Source organism: Helianthus annuus, chromosome 15 (assembly GCF_002127325.2).
Source record: "Helianthus annuus cultivar XRQ/B chromosome 15, HanXRQr2.0-SUNRISE, whole genome shotgun sequence".
Classification (NCBI taxonomy): Eukaryota; Viridiplantae; Streptophyta; class Magnoliopsida; order Asterales; family Asteraceae; genus Helianthus; species Helianthus annuus.
The window spans coordinates 43,094,019-43,113,718 of NC_035447.2; the positions used below are offsets into that span (position 1 = coordinate 43,094,019).

The 19,700-nt window shown below is 39.8% G+C and overlaps 1 protein-coding gene across 1 annotated transcript; it reads left to right on the plus strand.

Annotated features, from left to right (window-relative positions):
* The first annotated feature begins 1,937 nt into the window (after nt 1-1,937).
* On the plus strand, nt 1,938-17,411 carry LOC110913593. Its single transcript, XM_022158416.1, has 2 exons — nt 1,938-2,919; nt 16,747-17,411. Exons 1-2 carry the CDS (start codon nt 1,938-1,940, stop codon nt 17,409-17,411), a joined length of 1,647 nt encoding a protein of 548 aa, XP_022014108.1.
* Nucleotides 17,412-19,700: the final 2,289 nt, after the last annotated feature.

The window sequence follows — 19,700 nt, forward strand, 5'->3', positions numbered from 1 at the left end:
AATAAACAAAGGAATACGATAATTTAATTTAAACGATAACAAAACAATATATTAGTATTATTTACCAATAATATTGTTTTTTTTATAAATAATTTTCTTTTTTAATTTTTATAATTCTTAATATTTATATTATTTTTTATTTTTATAATTTATATTTGTATTATTTACTAATAATATTGTTTTTTATAAATAATTTTCTTTTTTTTATAAATAAACAAAGGAATACATGATAAAAAAAATACAAAAATGGAGCTTTATATACGCTCCTTAGAGGTCCCTACGCAGCGTATGAGACCAAAATGACACAACTACCCTTGTATTTGGCTTCCTATAGCCTCAAAACAAGGGTATAAAAGACATTTTCAGACCTTTATATACGCTCCTTAGAGGTCAATACGCAGCGTATTTAAACTTTGTGAAAAAATATCCCTCAAACCTACCAAAATGACCCAAAAAATCTAATGGTTTATATACGCTGCGTATTGACCAATACGCAGCGTATATAACCCTTGTTTTCTGTGCAATGATTGGTTGTCAGGCACTGAAATCCATGGTTTATATACGCTGAGTATTGGTCAATACGCAGCGTAGAGGGTTAACCCTATACGCTGCGTATTGACCAATACGCTGCGTAGATAAACCCTAAATTTGCTAGGGTTTGGTGTGCCAATAGGCACTTTAGTGTGCCAATAGGCACACCCTTGATAATCTTCTTGGTTATTTCATGGTAAACATCATGCGTCATTTTCGATTATAGTTTATTCGATACTGTTTAATTACATTACATATCAATTGGTTTTGGTTGATATCATAAATTGATACCTCACGCTTTCATCGCTACTAAAATCAGGCGTCGGTTCTTCGTGATTAAATTGATCAACTACTGTTAGTGGTGACATAGCCTCTATTGCATTATATGTAAGCTAAGATGGTTGATGAATCTCATAGTACCCAACATATGGAGTCCTAACTGGCTGAGATGTACCCAATTGTGTTGTTCTATAAACACCTGCCGGTGACTTGGTTTTAAGTGTTGGTTACAGGCCCCTCAATACACTAGCTATACACTCAAACAAACTTACGTATGTATGTAGTATATGTGAAGGAGAAGTTGCAGAGGTTCTAAAATGGCTACTGTATTCAATAATCAAAAGACGGTACAAAAGAAATAATGCCAATCTATCCTATTTATAATAAAACAAAACAGCACATGCTAAATTAATTCTAAACAACCCACGTAGAGTTTGCATGCCCCATGACTTTGGATTTCTTCAACAATCCATATTTCTTCTCCCTTTTATTCGGTCAAATCATGACCCAGTTTTCCACAAATAAAACGTGTGGAAAGTATTAAATTAAACCCATCGAACCATTTAGTTCGTGACCTGATCACGTGCCGAACCAATGACCCGCGAACAAACCCGAGTAAACCCAACATTTAGGATGGTTTGGCGGCGGTGGCTGCAATGAGAAATTGTACCATTGGGTTAGCTGCCTACTGAGTATATAATACACGAAATTCTATGCATTGTAGGTGCTGGTTATTAGACCGAGAAACAGAAAATATAAGCTGGATTATGTTACATATTAGAATATATTAGTTAGGGTTATAAGTTTATTATTATTCTTTATTCGTTAACATAAGTAGGGGCGGTTATCATATGTGAAACCCTAGATTTATATACTCTCATATGTATCGTTTATGATTTACCAATTCAGTTAAGAACAATATCGATTCTTTCATCAGAGATATTCAATCTGAAAGTGTGATTCAATCTAACAAAGTGGTATCAGAGCCACCGATCGTCAAATACAAGATCTGCAAATTATTTTTTCTTTCGAGTGTAAAAGCCTAATTTATGCATGGCGACCAACGGGGGAATCCAAACTCAGATTCCAAAGTTACTGGGGCGAATTACTATCATTGGCATATACAAATGAGAGTATTACTAGAATCACAAGAGTTATGGACGATAGTGGAAGAGGGATACTCCGATCTGCCTACAAATGCGTCTGAAAGCGATCAGAATATTGAAAGGGAGAAGATCAAGAAAGATCGGGAAGCGTTACACATAATGTTTCAGGCTGTCAGTGAAACGATATTCGAGCGATTGGCGACGTGTAAAACTTCAAAGGAAGCGTGGGAAATTCTGCATAAGGCATATAGGGGAGAGAACAGGGTCAAAACGGTAAGGTTACAAACCCTCAGATGTGAATTCGATGCATTAAAAATGAAAGATAGTGAATCTATAGAGGATTATATTAATCGGACAACGGTAATAGTTAATCAACTCCGTTTAAATGAAGAACGGATAGAGGAACAAAGGATTGTAGAAAAATTTTTAAGAAGTTTAACCCGGAAATATGAATCGGTGGTTGTTGCCATAGAAGAATCTAAGGATTTGAACGCAATTTCCACTGAAGAACTCCAGGGAATTTTACAATCACATGAATTACGGTTGAAGCAATATGATGATGCACCAACCGAACAGGCTTTTCAAATACAAAGCAATCAATATGACAGATCAAGACAGTCAAGATCAGAAAACAGTAGCAGAGGACGGAGCAAGGGAAGAGGAAAGTTCAACAGTTCAATACGATGTTTCAATTGTCAAAAATTGGGACATGTGGCACGCTTCTGCAATAAGAGAAGTGAAGATGATAAATCTAATACAGCACTCATACACACTGATGAAACAGAAGACGGGAATGATGAGACTATGTTCATGATATTTAATGTCGAAGAAGTTATTAAAAATGATTGTTGGTATCTTGACAGAGGGTGTAGCAATCACATGACGGGGGATAAGAATATATTTATCACATTAAACGATTCCGAACGGCGTGAAGTAAGAACCGGAGATGATAAGAGATTGGAGGTACTCGGCTGTGGAGAGGTACTGATAAAGGTTAATGTAGGTCCCTTTTCTCGGAGGATCGAGAACAAACCTAAACCTTGTTATACTAACCCACTAGCGAGTGCGGAATCCAAGCTAGCGGGCAAACCGGAATGATGCAAGAACAAACACAAGAACACACAAAGTTCACCGATTAACACCACTGTATTAATACGTATGAAGGTTTACGGTTACAAGCACAATGTTTACAATCTTGTTTGCAAACTCTCTCTAAAGTGTGTGTGTGTGTGTTTTCCAGCAGAGTTTCTCTAACTCTCTATGTGTGCATCTATCTAACACTAACACACTGCATGGGTATTTATACCCATACAAAGCAGATCTGTCCGAAGGATTCGACAGATGGTCCGAAGGATCATCTGTCGATGACAATGTGTCCGAAAGATCAGCATGGACATCGAAGGATCATCCTTCGATGCCTAATGGTCGAACCATGGTCGAACCATATCTTTCGAGCACCTCGAAGGATCAGTTGTATCCTTCGAGGCTATCCTTCGATCCAGACAACATCATGTTGTCCAAGTCTAACTAGGAGGATAGTTTACTTGGTCAACTTACAGACTGACTTAGGACATCGTTTTTATACAGACCGAATACAGACAAAGTACAGACACAAGTGCACCAACAAACTCCCCCTTGGCTGTAGCTTTGTCTTTATCTTTTATAGTTGCAGACTCGTCTTGAACTTCGACGGTCTTTGGTCTTCGAGTTACCAAAACTCTGATGTCCTTTCAAATCTTCAATGTCGGAGGATCTTCAAAGTCTTCACGTCTTGAAAGCAGAGAGTGTATCAACAAACTACCCGTATCATGTAGGAAGTGCGTTGACAAACTCCCCCTTAACATAAGCTCCCCCTTGAGTTATGCTCGTGAAATACTTTAACTTTATGAAGTGAGATCCTTGTGGTGTTGATGATGGCCAGCGGCAACTCGATCATCTTCATCTTTTGAGTGCCTTCTCGTCGTGTCTTCATTCCAAAGCTTGCCATCGACCATGTTCTCCTAGCCTTTAGAATCTGCACATGCAAGAAATCTAAACGCGTAATGAGAACAACTGCTTGGAACATAGGATAAACAAATGACACACGAATGACCATGTCACAATCAAACACCGTCCGACAGTTTGAAAGTTTAATAAATTTGTCAATTTAAGTCTTTAACTTTCAAAACTTGCAAATTTCGACCGTTTATGAAGATTTAGTCAATTCGGTTTTCGTTCAGGTTTCAGGTAACGAAGACTCGAGCTCCAACATCGTACGATCGAAAATAAAGTAGAAATAAAATCTTTTTGGCTTTTATAAAGTTTATATTAAAACACACCTAAAATCTTTTTGGAATTTTTGAAAGTAAAAGACAACAATTTAAAATCCTTTGAGTGTTATCAAACGACATCACCGCTAATGTCGTGCTGATATGCACCAAACGACGAAACTGTTTAAAAGAAGAACAATAAAAGTTAAGCAGTAAATAAATAAATATATACAGACATTCTTTTTGCGAGTTTCGAGGGTAAGAGAATCATATCAGTGTACGGTCATGCCAAAACACTCTTGTTGTTCAGTTAGTTAACATTAAAATAAGCATCCTATAACAATTATCGGTATTGTTGTCCACTTAAGCTCAACTTATCAGATGTAATCATGTTTAGAGGATACGTTAATGTATGATTTATACTTACCGACCGGTGTTCATCCACATCACGACACATTCCCGTATCAAGGTATGCACGAGAGTTCATCTTACCGGTGAGTATACCGATTATCATCTGTTTGACCGTATAAATTGTGAGATACTCACTTATTTTGATTTGAAAACAAGTCCTATGTGATATAATCACTTATTGATGAGGAACTTGATTTTCGTATGCATGAGGGCACAGGTGCAAGTCCGTGAACAGGTCAGTACTTCCGTACAGCAGAGAGACGAACTTGACACCCAGATAAATGTGATATTTTTATCACTTATTTGATTTGGACATGTGATTGTTTATCACTTATTGAGGTCGAATGCAGTATGCAATATGTACACGTATGTATAGTATCATGGAAGATCTAGACTTGCGTCCCCGTTATTTTTCGGTAAAAGATACAACCATGATACCCAGATGATAAGCAGCATAAAGACCGAATATCTCAGAACCTCGGCAATCTATCAAACGAAATTTCGGTACTAAGACCATATGCCAATGAATGGTTCCCACCTGGTCTTCAGTCGATTAAGATTTATATCACCCTGCACACTTTAAAATGATTGTGAGCCTACCGATACATCTTATATAGAGCTGCTTATCGTTTTTCATTTAAGGTTTAAAGAGGTTTGGATAGACCACTGATGTACTATCATTTTCTCTTTTGCTCTCCAGGAAACTCATTTTTGATTTTCTATTGTTTTTGAGTTTTTGAAATTTTTCGATGTTTTTGTATTTTCCGATTTTTGGATTTACTCCCCCTAAAATCAACAAACTAAGATAAATTTAAAAACACACAAAGATATTTACAAAAATGATTTTCCGATGTTGGTTTACTCTTGCTTGACCTTAATGCCATTTACCAATAATAAGAAGTCAAATCTAGATTTGTCAAAAGCTTTGGTAAATAAGTCGGCACGTTGGTCATCGGTGTGGACCTTAACAACATCGATTAGCCTTTTCTCAAAGCAATCACGTATGAAGTGATATTTGATTTCGATGTGTTTGGTCTTTGAATGCTGCACAGGATTTTTAGTGATATCTAAAGCAGCAGAATTATCAACGTAAATAGGAGTAGTTAGGAATTCAAAACCGTAGTCCCGCATCTGTTGTTGGATCCAAAGAACTTGGGAGCAACAACTTGAGGCAGCAATGTATTCAGCTTCGCATGTTGATGTAGCTACACACGTCTGCTTCTTGCACTGCCATGTGACTAGGCGATTTCCTAAAAACTGACATCCAGCCGTTGTGGATTTACCGTCGATTTTACATCCGCCAAAATCAGAATCACTGAATGCGACCAAGTCAAAGTTATTATCCCTAGGATACCACAGACCGGTGTCGGGGTAAGCCTTCAAATAACGAAAAATCCTTTTGACAGCTGCAAGATGTGAGGCCTTCGGATTAACTTGATATCTGGCAAGCAGGCATGTTGGGTACATTATATCTGGCCTTGATGCTGTGAGGTACATAAGGGATCCGATCATCGCGCGATAGTATGAAGGGCTAACAGGTTCACCCTTCAAGTCAGGAGTGATTCCGTGATTAGTTGGCAATGGGGTACCAATGGGCGTTGCATCGGACATCTGGAACCGGCTCAAGATGTCTCCAACATATTTAGTCTGATGGATGAATATCCCAGACTCCGTTTGTTGCACTTGTAGGCCCAAAAAGAAATTCATTTCCCCCATAGCACTCATCTCGAACTTATCCTGCATGATGCGCTCGAAATTCCTACACAAAACATCATTAGTAGAACCAAAAATAATATCATCAACATATACCTGTACCAGAAGAAGATCTCCATCTTGTTCTTTGATGAAGAGAGTACAATCGATAAGACCTCTTCGAAAACCGTTCTCCAGCAGATATGTAGATAAGGTTGCATACCAAGCTCGTGGCGCTTGATGAAGACCATAGAGAGCTTTGTTGAGCAACCAAACCCGATCGGGATGAACAGGATCTTCAAAACCTGGAGGCTGTTCGACATATACCTCTTCTTCAACCACACCATGTAGAAATGCACTTTTGACGTCCATCTGGTAAACCTTGAATCCTTTGAATGAGGCATAAGCCAGAAAGATCCGAATAGCTTCCAGACGTGCAACTGGTGCATAGACTTCGTTGTAGTCGATTCCTTCTATCTGACGAAAACCTTGAACGACTAAACGAGCTTTGTTCCGAATAACCACTCCACGGTCGTCTTTCTTGCATTTGAAGACCCATCGAGTGCCAATCTTCTTGTAGTTCTCAGGCTTTTCAACAAGCTTCCAAACACCCAGCTTGTGAAATTGCTGTAATTCTTCCTGCATGGCTTCAACCCAAGCACTGTCTTTCAATGCTTCCTTCCACGACTTTGGTTCTTCTTGTGACACGTAGCACGCGAAGGACCAGTCATTCTGTTGGCCAGATTCTCTTATGGCTGAATACAAACCAGCATTCCGGTTGTTTCTCAGCTGATTACGCGTCTGCACCCCGCGATGGACATCTCCTATGATATTCTGCTGTGGATGGGTATCGTGAATCCTCATTTCAGGATTATCCGGTACACGAGCATTGATACCCAAATTATTCAGATTAAGATCAACAACCAACTCCACACCAGGAATGTGGTTAGAGGTGGATGCATTCCCTTCAGCAATATCTATATTCTGCGTATGAGGTGTATCACCAGAGGCACCTTGAACAGGAGCAGCTGGAGCTGAAGATCCTTCGGCTGCATCATGATATTCATCATCTTCAGAAGAGTCATTATAATCAGCAGCATCTTCATAAACCTCATTTTGAACCATATTGTTGACTGACGTAGAAGCTTGAGGGTCAACAACAATAGGTCTAACCAATGGCGAGACAGCAGCGTTGTCACTTTCCAACAGCATCCGAGCAGCTGCTGATTCTTCGTCAAAGGTTGGCAGATTGAAGGAGTCAAATAGCCCATCATAATCGAACATCCACGGATCACCCGGAGCCCTAACAGGACTCGTGTACCTTTGAACCCTAACTTCGCTCCATAGCTCAATCTTTTTAGTAGCTAGATTCCAAACACGAAAATTCGGAGTTGCATATCCAAGGAAGAAACCCTCGATAGCTCTTGCACCAAACTTTCCATCCGGCTCAATCATAGTACAAGGAGCACCAAACGGTTCAAGGTAAGAAAGATCCGGTTTCCTTCTCTGAAGGAGTTCGAAGCAAGTCTTGCCATGTCTCTTAACTGTAAGAACTCTGTTCAACGTGTAGCATGCAGCCGATACAGCCTCTCCCCAGAATTGAATAGGGAGTTCCGACTCTACTAACATTGTTCTTGCAGTTTCAATAATAGTTCGATTCTTCCTCTCAGCGACACCATTTTGTTGTGGAGTATAACGAGAACTGTACTCATGAAGAATGCCTTTAGAAGTACAAAACTCATCCATAACTTGATTCTTGAATTCAGTTCCATTGTCGCTTCGGATCCTTTTCACTTTCAACGTATAGAGATTCTCCAACATTGTAAGAAGATCCTTGAGGATGCCAGGAGTTTCACTTTTGTGTGCCATAAAAGATACCCAAGAAAATCTAGAGTAGTCATCAGTAACTACTAAACAATAAGCATCACCAAACGTTGTCTTGTGCTTCATAGGTCCAAAAAGGTCCATATGAAGACGTTCGAGAGGCATGCTGACAGTGTTGATTTTCTTCAAAGGGTGAGACTTCTTCGTTTGCTTCCCCTTTTGGCACGAGACACAGATATCTTGTAGATGAAAACTTCTTACAGGCACACCATTCACAAGATTATTTTTCACCAAATGGTTCATTTTTCTCAAGTGAATGTGTCCCATTCTTCTGTGCCAAGATATAGACTCCTTTTCTGTGGCTTTTGAGACAAAACAAGTAACTTGTGCAGATGTTGTAATCGCCTGGCTCATGTCGAGAATATAAAGATCATTAACTCTCGGAGCCGATAAGAGAATCCATTCTTGTGGGATTTTGAATCCAGGTTTCAGCACATAACAGCCAGCATCATCAAAAATCACTGAGAACTTTTTATCGCAGATTTGCGACACACTGAGAAGATTGTGATCAATTTGCTTCACATAATTGATCTTGTCAAAGCACACGATTCCATTGGAGATACTTCCTTCTCCAGTGATGTACCCTCCTTTATCACCCGCAAAAGCAACATACCCTCCTCTGATATTTCTCACGTCATACAGGAGCCGTAAGTCGCCAGTCATGTGTCTGGATGCTCCACTATCAACAATCCAGTGACTATTAATAGTTCCTCCTAGAACATCCTGCACATGTCAAATAAACACATCAGTTGAGAATGGGGACCCAAGCCTTAGTGGTCTTGGGTCGTCCCTTGGCATCACGATACGTAAGCTCTATCTCTTGATGGTTTTCAAGAACAACTGCTCCCCCTGAACTGTCACCCGACTTAGGTAACCAAGTTTGTCTTTGCCTACCAGTTTTTGAAGATTCTGGTTTTACAGGTTGTGACACTCTTGGTTCCTTTTGAACTGTTTTAACTTCAGATTTTAAAGCTTTTTCAACAGTTTTTATGTTCTTACGTCGTTGTTTAGTTTCTTGTTCTTTTACAGTTCGTTTATCTTGTTGAGGTGAAACTGACCGACGTTGAGGGTGAACTGCTTCAGGTGGAGCCTTTTCAACCAACTTCTTCTTTGGAGCATTTGGGCAATTTCTGATAATGTGCCCAATTTCTCCACATTTGAAACAAGTTCTCCTTTCAACAGACTTAGGAGAACTTGATCGACTACCAGATGTTGAGCTTGTAGAACCTGAGGTACTTGCTTTTTCATCACACCCGTTTGTGTGTTGGGTGTAATTGTTATCACTGTTTCGTTTCAAAATCTTGACTTGTTGTACAAAATCAGTGTTTGATTTGTTTTCAAAAGTCTCAATTTTATCTGTACCTTTTGATGCTACAAACTTAACATCTTTTCCTTTCTTCATGTAACGAGCTCCTTTTGATTCAACTTTAGCCTTTGGCTTTGGAGCTCGTTGTGGTTGTTTACCCTTAGAAGCAGTAGGTTGTCGAGTGATTGGAGATTTTTGATTACCAAATTGTTTCCTAACCTCAGCCTTAGGAATTGGATCACATTGTGTTACCACAATTCCTGGAAGTGTTTTTCCCAAAAATCTGTTTGTATTGTCTTCAAAGACTTTGTCAATCAAAGATTTATTTACATTCTTAATTGGAAAAACATGATCTGAGTAGATTTTATTATCTCCAACCAAAGTGTACAACACATTACTGCTTTTAACAGTAGACACACCTGTCTTATCAACCTTGACAGGATCAATCACTTGCTTCTCAACAGATGGAGCCTCAGGAGTATCAGGATCACAAAGGATGTGATTCTCTCGAGGAATATCTACTCCTTTCATCTTGCTAAGTGATTTATCCTGATCACTTACAGCCACATCTGATTCATCATCCGATGTCTCATAGTCCTCGATAATTGGAGGACTTTGTTTCATGGATGGTGAAGTTTCTTGTTCCTTAGGGGCTGTGTTTGAAGAACTGTCCGATTTGAACCCTAGGCCAGTAGAAAATTCCTCAAAGTTCAAAGGCACACTGGGTTCATACCGAGGCATTTCCTCTTCATCGGGCATCTTGGTATAGTTGTCCATCAAAGGGGGTGGACACGCCTTATACCCTACACCTTTTACGTTACCTTTCAGTTGTTGAACGTCTATGATGTGATCAAGCACAAATCGGGAGTTAGAATAACTATCCAATTTCTGTTTGATCGCATCATGCTTGCATTGGGCAATGGCTAATTGCTTCTTAGTTTCTTCCACAAGGTTAATGTATTCATTTATACTTACTTGTTTGTGGTAAACTACTTTGTTAACCTCGGACACATTTTTCTTTAATGTTTCTATTACAGATTTAAATTCTTTTTCATTCCGGGTTAAAGCCATGTTTGCCTCTTGGCATTTTGACAGTTCAATAACCAAATTCTGATTATGACTATGAAGCTTTTCTGATTCAAGCTTCATCTCTGCACATGATTTACAAATACTAGGAGCAGGAGGTTCAGAAGTTACCTGACTAGTAGAGGCTGAACCATTTGCCATAAAGGCAGTTTGAAAAGAAAAAGCTCCATCTTCAGAGAATAGCTTTTCCATTTCCATTGATGTAGCAGCAGCCTTCCTAATCAGAATTGATTTCTGACATTTAAGCTCATCAGCTTCATTCAGTAGCTCCTGTATATCATCATCTCCTTCTTCATTCACATCAGGCTCTGAGTGATTATCCCCAGAAACAGAGCCTTCTTCATCCGAACTGCCCGAATACCCAGAACTGTCATCGCTCCCAGAAGATTCTTCTTTTTGAACCTGCTCGATGACCTTAGCATACAATGCAGTTCCACTTCCCTGATCACCTTCGCCAAACTGAACTGACCAGTCACATCCTTCATCAGCTTGAACAGCCAAAGCCCGATTGTGATTGGTAGCTCCTGGCTGTCCCTGATTGTTATTCACTGCCACCATCCTCCGTTCACGGTTTTCTTGTTGGGCATTCACATTAGTCTGGTTTCTGAACGGGTTGTGATTGCCGTGTTTTGTTGGTCGAGTGCACTCACGTTTAAAGTGCCCTTTCTCGCCACAGTTAAAGCACGTGACGGCATTAATATCAAACCCATACTTCGTGTTTTTCTTTCCTTCCAACGAAGTTCTTCCAGTTCGTGCCATGAAATCTTTTGCCCTTCTAACCGCACTAGCAAAAGCCCATTTAATATCCATCAACTCCATTTCTTCCTTGTCGATCTGATCATAATCTTCATTGGTCATGTTGATGTTCCCAAGCTGACCAGCTACCAAACCACAGTAAGCACTGACCATGGTGTTGATAATTTCCATATGTTCCTTAGCAACTTCAATACTAAGGTGCGAAAGATTTGAGTTGTCGACTCGGATTGTGTGATGACTTTGAGGCTGAGGTTGAGGATTGCTTGTATAGTGAGCTTGCTGTTGTTGTTGTTGAGGTTGTGGTTGTGGCTGTGTTGGAACAGGAATGTAAGACCTCGGATCAAATTGAGGTTGTGGTGGAGCAGCTGTTGATTGCGAAAATGGAAAGGAACTCGTATTGGACACAAAGGCAGTTTGCAGCTTCGGTTGCTGAACAGAACTAGCTGAAGGACCAAAACCAGGCAAATACATTTCTGTATTCTGAGGAGCTGGAGCACGCCTTGCTTTCCTAATTTCTTCATCATTTTTATGTTCCAGCTTCTGAATGAACTCATAGATGTTAATCTCATCTAGAGCTTTAGTATGCTTCAACAACTCAATAAACGAACTCCATTTTGGGGGTAGGGCGTCAGCAAACCTATTCACCATGTCTTGTTGAGTAGCTGCCACCCCATAAGCACACATTTCACTAATCAAATGATAGAAACGTGTGGTCATATCATTCAGAGTCTCGTTTTCCAAAAACTGGAAAGATTCAAATTCTTTCTTCAACAAATCATGCCTAGACTTTCGAGCAGCTGCATTGCCTTCTCCTCTAGCAACTAAGGCATCCCACAATGCTTTCGTGGTCTTGCAATATGAAAACTGATGGTAGATGTCTTTGTTGAGTGCTTGAGTAAGTATGGCATAGGCCTCGCTCTTTACCTTGTTTAAAACCGGTTTGTTCAAGTTCTTGGTGTGTTTGGACACTTGGTTTAGCACCCGTTTTTGGTAGTTTTCTGCATAAAAACGCGTACTAAACCTATCGGGAGTGTTCGGGGTCGGTTTGGGTAACATAAAAATCGTTTTTGTGAAACTTTGATTTTTCCGGCCATATCTCCGGTGTGTTTCCGGTGACCAGTTCTTGAAGATAAGGTTGCTTATTTTGGCAAAAATTTTTGAAAGTCAATTGTTTGGTGAAAAGTTGTTGCAGAACCATCCTTTCTGCCGAAAGTTGGTACATCAACACATCACCTTTTCCACCAACCTGTCCTTTCGTGTCAGGTGTGTCAGAGGATTCGAAAGATATCCTTCGACATCGAAAGATCATCCTTCGAACAATTGTAGGTCCGTGTTTCGGGATCCAATCCGTGATTTTCATGTTCATGTTCAAAGATGGAAGAGATAAGAGAGGATAAAGATAACAAACTTTGTATTAATCCGGTAGTAAACATTACAAGTCGGCCCGATTACATGATAACCGAACTAATACCAAAGAAGTATACATCCTGGGAGAAATCAAGTGGTGATTTCTCCCGGTGAGGACTCAAACCTCCATTCACTCTCTAGCACACACTTGTGCTCTCACTCTTGTGTTTTACAAGACAAGGTGTTGGTATTTATACCAAACACAGGTTGCACAGTCGAAGGATCAAGCTGACTGGTCGACAGATCATCTGTCGACTATCCAGCTTTCGAAAGACACATACATACCTCGAAGGATCACATATCCTTCGAGGTCCATCTTCATCCTTCGATGGGTATCTTTCGAGCTCATCGAAGGATATCATCAATCCTTCGATGCCTTATCCTTCGACACCAACATTAACAACCATAACTTGTCTTGCAACAACACACGGTCAACCGAATAACCCTCTCGTTTGACCACTTCAAACGAGTGGGTCTATACACGTTCGATAGACCGTTTCACTAACTATTACAAATTCAGCGTAAAATAATAACTAATCTATTCGACAAGCATCGGACACAAAATCTGCATCAACAAATTCCCCCTTGTCCGTTGCTGTCGAATGCTGAACATGCAACTGCAATCGATCTTCAGTCAAGTATTCATCTTCTCTGTGTTAACCAATTCCCCCTTGACCGATGATCCAGGTAAGTAGTATCTTGATGCTCCTTGTATAATGTTTCCCCCTTAAAGTACGCGTATCCGTGTTGAGTGTTGTGCAATTTCCTCAAGAGGCTCAATTGACCGATCTTCCGCTGATCTTCCAATACTCCAACCGGCATTTGATAAGGGTTCCATTCTTTAAAAGCTGCATCAAGTCTTGATCTTCAAGCATACTACATTGATAGAGATTTCTGGTGAACTGTCTTCTGTAAACCGTCTTTGTGAAATCGACCAAGTAATGCACTTTAATCTTCAGCATCAACACTCAGGAAAGTCAGCTTGACCAAGTGTATCCCTTGCAAGCTCAACCAAACGGCACGCTTAGTTGAACTACATCCAGATCTCATTGTCTCGCCTTTGTGAAGTCGACCACGTAATGCACTACGAATCTTCAGCATCAGTACTCAGGAAGTCAGCTTGACCAAGTACATCGTTTGCAAACTCAACGAATTGAGTTACCCCCAGATCCCTGTAAAATCCCAAAGAAACATCAAACCCAAAACCGAATCCTGCAGGTCTTCAGCCTTGAACTATCAACTTCCATAAAGATTCCCCCAGGTCTTCAGTAAACAGCGCTTTGAAACAACTGTCGACTTTAGATACCTGTATGTTTCCGTGCAAAACCCTTCACGCTAGCTGGAGAATTAATTAAAATCCTCAAATATGTGTCTGTGCAAAACATTCCACTCCGAACTGCTTGTATCACCAGAAAAATCACAAACTCTACCACCTGTGATTGCGTTTAGAAATTTACCGAAGAAATTCAACAAATGAGAATTTTTTATCCCCCCATTTCTTTGGTAAAATCTCTAAACCTTAACAGATTCTTTCCACTTCAAAGAAACTGTCGTCAAATGTTCACCAATTCCCTCCACTGAGCGGAACTGTCATCAATCTTCATTGAATGTTCTCGGTTCCGAAAATTCACGAACATGACTTTCTTCTTTGCATAATCTAGTTGAATAAGAACGTCCCCTGATACCCCGTAGGATCTGAATTGTATCCCTCCAAAGAATTTGTGAACTCGTTAGGACCGGTATTGACATTCTAGGTTCATTCATTCGTTACCAAATGCGAGAATATGACAATAAACAAAAAGATTTCTTCGTTGCATATTCTAGTTGATAAAGAAATTTCGCCTAGTACCCCGTAGGATCCGACTTGTATCCCTCCAAAGACTTTGTGAACTCGTTAGGATCGGTATAGACGTTCCAGGTTCATACGTTCGTCTTCAAATGCGAGAATATGACAATAAACAAAATCCTTTCGAACATTTCCGAATAACCGGTAACAATCATAAATACTGATGTGCGGAAGCGAACATACCGTGTTGTTTTTGGCCCATAATAGTCGCGTTACCATTTTTGTCATTTCATCGGTAACCGTGACTACCCCACAATTTTCAAACATCAAGTTTTCATCATCTCTTGTGTTCATCATGCTGCATCACCCCGCGTGTTCCCAAAGCCCGTACGAATTTTGATGTTGAAACTTTAAAGCCCGGTTTGAATAATCCTTGCGAACACCCGACCCGACTCCAAGTGAATTAAATGATTAACCCCAACACACTGTCTGAGCTCATAAAATTCCACAACATCTGGATCCTTCGAAACATCTGCATCAAACGAAAGATAAACACCAAGACAGCTTCGAAAGATGATCTTTCGTAAGTCTTTCGAGCGCATGTCACATATCTTTCGAGCATCTTTCGAGCACATGTCACAGATCTTTCGAGCATCTTTCGAAGTTGGACATGGCTGATCCTTCGTACACTTAAGAGTTGATCCTTCGAAGTCTTTTTGATCCTTCGAAGAACTGATGATCTTTCGAGCACTCCTGTTCATCTTTCGAATCTCCTTGTTCGAAGGATGATCTTTCGAGATCGAAAGATATCTTTCGATGGTTCTGACACAAGGACAGAAAGTATGACAGGTTGGTGAAAAGTTGATGTGGTAGGTGACCAACTTTCGCAAATTTCGAAGCATGAAAATTTGAAATTTGAATTTTGTTTCATCCTTCGAAAAACTGTTCAATCTTTCGATGGACAAACAGCATCTTTCGAAATTTTAAGCTGTCAAGAACATCAAGAACACGGAGGACTGTTCATCTGCAGATCTGACGAAAACACTTTGTATACAGTTTTTGATGATGGAAACTTGAAGATTTAGGAGAAAAACATAAAACCCAACACCTGGTTTAGCACAGATCTGGATATCCGGGTCCAGATCTGGGTTTTTCTCATTTTCACCTTTTTACATCTTGAACAAAAACCCACAAAAATCACAGATCTAGAGCACATGTGACTTAGTAAACGGTTAGTTTTACTAAATCGGGCACCATGGCTCTGATACCAATTGTAGGTCCGTGTTTCGGGATCCAATCCGTGATTTTCATGTTCATGTTCAAAGATGGAAGAGATAAGAGAGGATAAAGATAACAAACTTTGTATTAATCCGGTAGTAAACATTACAAGTCGGCCCGATTACATGATAACCGAACTAATACCAAAGAAGTATACATCCTGGGAGAAATCAAGTGGTGATTTCTCCCGGTGAGGACTCAAACCTCCATTCACTCTCTAGCACACACTTGTGCTCTCACTCTTGTGTTTTACAAGACAAGGTGTTGGTATTTATACCAAACACAGGTTGCACAGTCGAAGGATCAAGCTGACTGGTCGACAGATCATCTGTCGACTATCCAGCTTTCGAAAGACACATACATACCTCGAAGGATCACATATCCTTCGAGGTCCATCTTCATCCTTCGATGGGTATCTTTCGAGCTCATCGAAGGATATCATCAATCCTTCGATGCCTTATCCTTCGACACCAACATTAACAACCATAACTTGTCTTGCAACAACACACGGTCAACCGAATAACCCTCTCGTTTGACCACTTCAAACGAGTGGGTCTATACACGTTCGATAGACCGTTTCACTAACTATTACAAATTCAGCGTAAAATAATAACTAATCTATTCGACAAGCATCGGACACAAAATCTGCATCAACAGTTAAAGGGGTAGAGAGACGAGTCCCCAATGTGTTTTATGTGGAAGGGTTAAAACACAATCTATTAAGCATAGGTCAATTAATCCAAAAAGGATATGATGTGAGGTTCAACAATCGAGAGTGCACCATTAAAGACTCGTTCAGATCACATATTGGAACGGTAAAGATGACTGGTAACAAGATGTTCCCATTAAACATGAAACAAGACTTAATTCCTCGGGTATGCAATGTAACAACTACAGAAACTTCAGAATTATGGCATCGAAGGTTCGGACACCTGAACTTTAAAACGCTATATGACATGGGTATGAATTCCACAGTGAGAGGGCTACCGAAAATCAACAAGACACACACTGTGTGTGAAGGCTGCATGTTCGGTAAACATGCTAGGAAACCTTTTACCAAGCATGCAACATGGCGTGCAAAGGAGCCATTACAACTTGTTCATTCGGATATATGCGAACCAATGAGAACACTATCAATAGGAGGATGCAAGTATTTTATAACTTTCATAGATGATTTTAGCAGAAAGACGTGGGTATACTTTCTAAAACTCAAATCGGAAGCCTTAACCTACTTCAAGCAATTCAAGGCTCTTGTCGAAAATCAAAGTGACTACAGAATAAAATGTATACGAACAGATAGAGGAGGAGAATATTGTGGTAATGAATTTCAAGAATTACTTAAGAATAGTGGAATTCGCCATCAACTTACCACAAGTTATACACCTCAGCAAAATGGGGTAGCCGAGAGGAAAAACAGAACTCTTATGGAGTTGAGTAGAAGTATGTTAAAGATGAAAGGTTTACCGAATGAGTACTGGGCCGAGGCTATCTCATGTGCAACGTATTTGCTGAACCGAGCAGCAACAAAGAGTGTAACCGACAAGACACCACAAGAAGCTTGGAGTGGAAGAAAGCCTAATGTTGAGCATCTAAGAGTGTTCGGTTGTGTAGCTTATGCCCAGATTCCGAAGCAGCAATGAAGCAAATTGGATAACAAGACTGAAAGAACAATTTTCATCGGGGATACAACGAAAATAGCAAAGCATATAAGCTTTACAACCCAGCAACGAAGAAAATCATCATAAGCAGAGATGTTGTGTTTAATGAAAACCAACACTGGGTCGTTGACAAAGGGAACCAAGAAACTTCACTGGTAGAAATAAACGTACGAGGTGATGAGACTCTAAATGACGTAGCTGAAGATCAAGATACAACAGTTGAACAACAAGTGACTAAAGATATGAACGGAAATTCAACATCTAGTATTCGGAATGAAGATGCTGATAATAATTACAACGAAGGGGTGAACACATCTGCAGATGTACGTAATGAAGCCGAAGACGGAGACTCATCATCATCTTCTGAGAATGAGGTCATAAGAACTAAGAAGGTAACCGATGTATATCACAAAACCAAACCACTTACAAAGACTCAAGTAGAAGCACTATATGATAAAGAAAGACGCAATTCTAATAATGTGGTGAACTTCGTTCTCTTTGCCGATACGGATCCGACAACGTATGAAGAAGCAAGTAAACAACACAAATGGAAAGAGGCTATGGACAAGGAGATGGATTCTATACTTAAAAATGAAACATGGGGATTGGTTGAACCTCCAAAAGGTCAAGCACCAATAGGGGTAAAATGGATATACAAAACCAAATATGATGAGCATGGGGAGGTGAGCAAACATAAAGCAAGATTGGTGGTGAAAGGTTACAAACAAAAATACGGCATCGATTATCAAGATGTCTTCACCCCAGTAATCAGATTAGATACAGTTAGGCTCGTTTTAGCGTTAGCTGCACATCATGGATGGCATTTACATCAAACGGATGTAAAAACGGCTTTTTTAATGGGAACTTAAATGAACAAGTGTTCATTGAACAACCAGAGGGATACGTTGTCAAAGGTGAAGAAAGAAAAGTATGCAAACTAAAAAAGGCACTCTATGGTTTAAAACAAGCACCGAGGGCTTGGTACAATAGGATATTTCTTGTCTAGCGGATTCAGGAAATGTACTCATGAACATACGTTATTTATCAAGATAACCGAAAAAGCAAGACTCGTAATATGTCTTTATGTTGATGACCAAATTATTGTAAGTGATTCATTAATGATGATAAGCAAGTTTAAGGAGTCAATGAAAAGGGAGTTCGAGATGACGGATATGGGAGTTCTGCATTACTTCCTCGGAATGGAAGTGTTGTGTAAAGACGGAGATATTATGCTTTCACAACATCAATATGCTAGAGGGCTATTGGAAAGATTTAACATGCCACACTGCACGGGTATCTCCACTCCAATGGAATACGGATTACGACTCTCCAAGCAGGACCCTGATGAAGACATAGAACCGAATATCTATAGAAGATTAGTTGGCAGCCTCATGTACTTGACTAATACAAGGCCGGATATTATGTTTGCAGTAAATAAGATTAGTGAGTTTATGGAACAACCAAAGAGAAGTCATTGGGAAGCTGGAAAAAGGATTCTAAGATATATTAAGGGAACAATAAATCAAGGACTAGTGTACTCAAAAGGAAGCAAAGGTTCATTGATCGGGTTCAGTGACAGTGACTATGCGGGGAGCATTGATGATAGTAAAAGCACGTCAGGATACGTTTTCTATCTCGGATCTGGAGTTGTGGCCTGGCAATCAAAGAAGCAGAAGGTGGTGGCTTTGTCATCTACGGAAGCGGGGTATATAGCACTTTCGATGGCTGGATGCCAAGCACTCTGGCTCAAAGGAATCTTAGAAGAATTAGAAGAAAAAATTAAGCTACCACCAGTAATCTACTGTGATAACAAGTCGACAATATGTTTAGCCAAAGACCCGGTGTATCACGGTAAGAGCAAGCACATAAGAATCAAGTACCACTTCATTCGGGATTTGGTCAAGAAGGAACAAATAGAATTATGTTACTGTTCAACTAAGAAGCAAGTAGCAGACATTCTCACTAAAGCCTTGCAGTTCAAGGATTTCCAGCGATTAAAGGAACTTCTTTAGTTTTGAGAAATCCAGCTTAAGGGAGGGTATTAGACCGAGAAACAGAAAATATAAGCTGGATTATGTTACATATTAGAATATATTCGTTAGGGTTATAAGTTTATTATTATTCTTTATTCGTTAACATAAGTAGGGGCGGTTATCATATGTGAAACCCCCAGATTTATATACTCTCATATGTATCGTTTATGATTTACCAATTCAGTTAAGAACAATATCGATTCTTTCGTCAGAGATATTCAATCTGAAAGTGTGATTC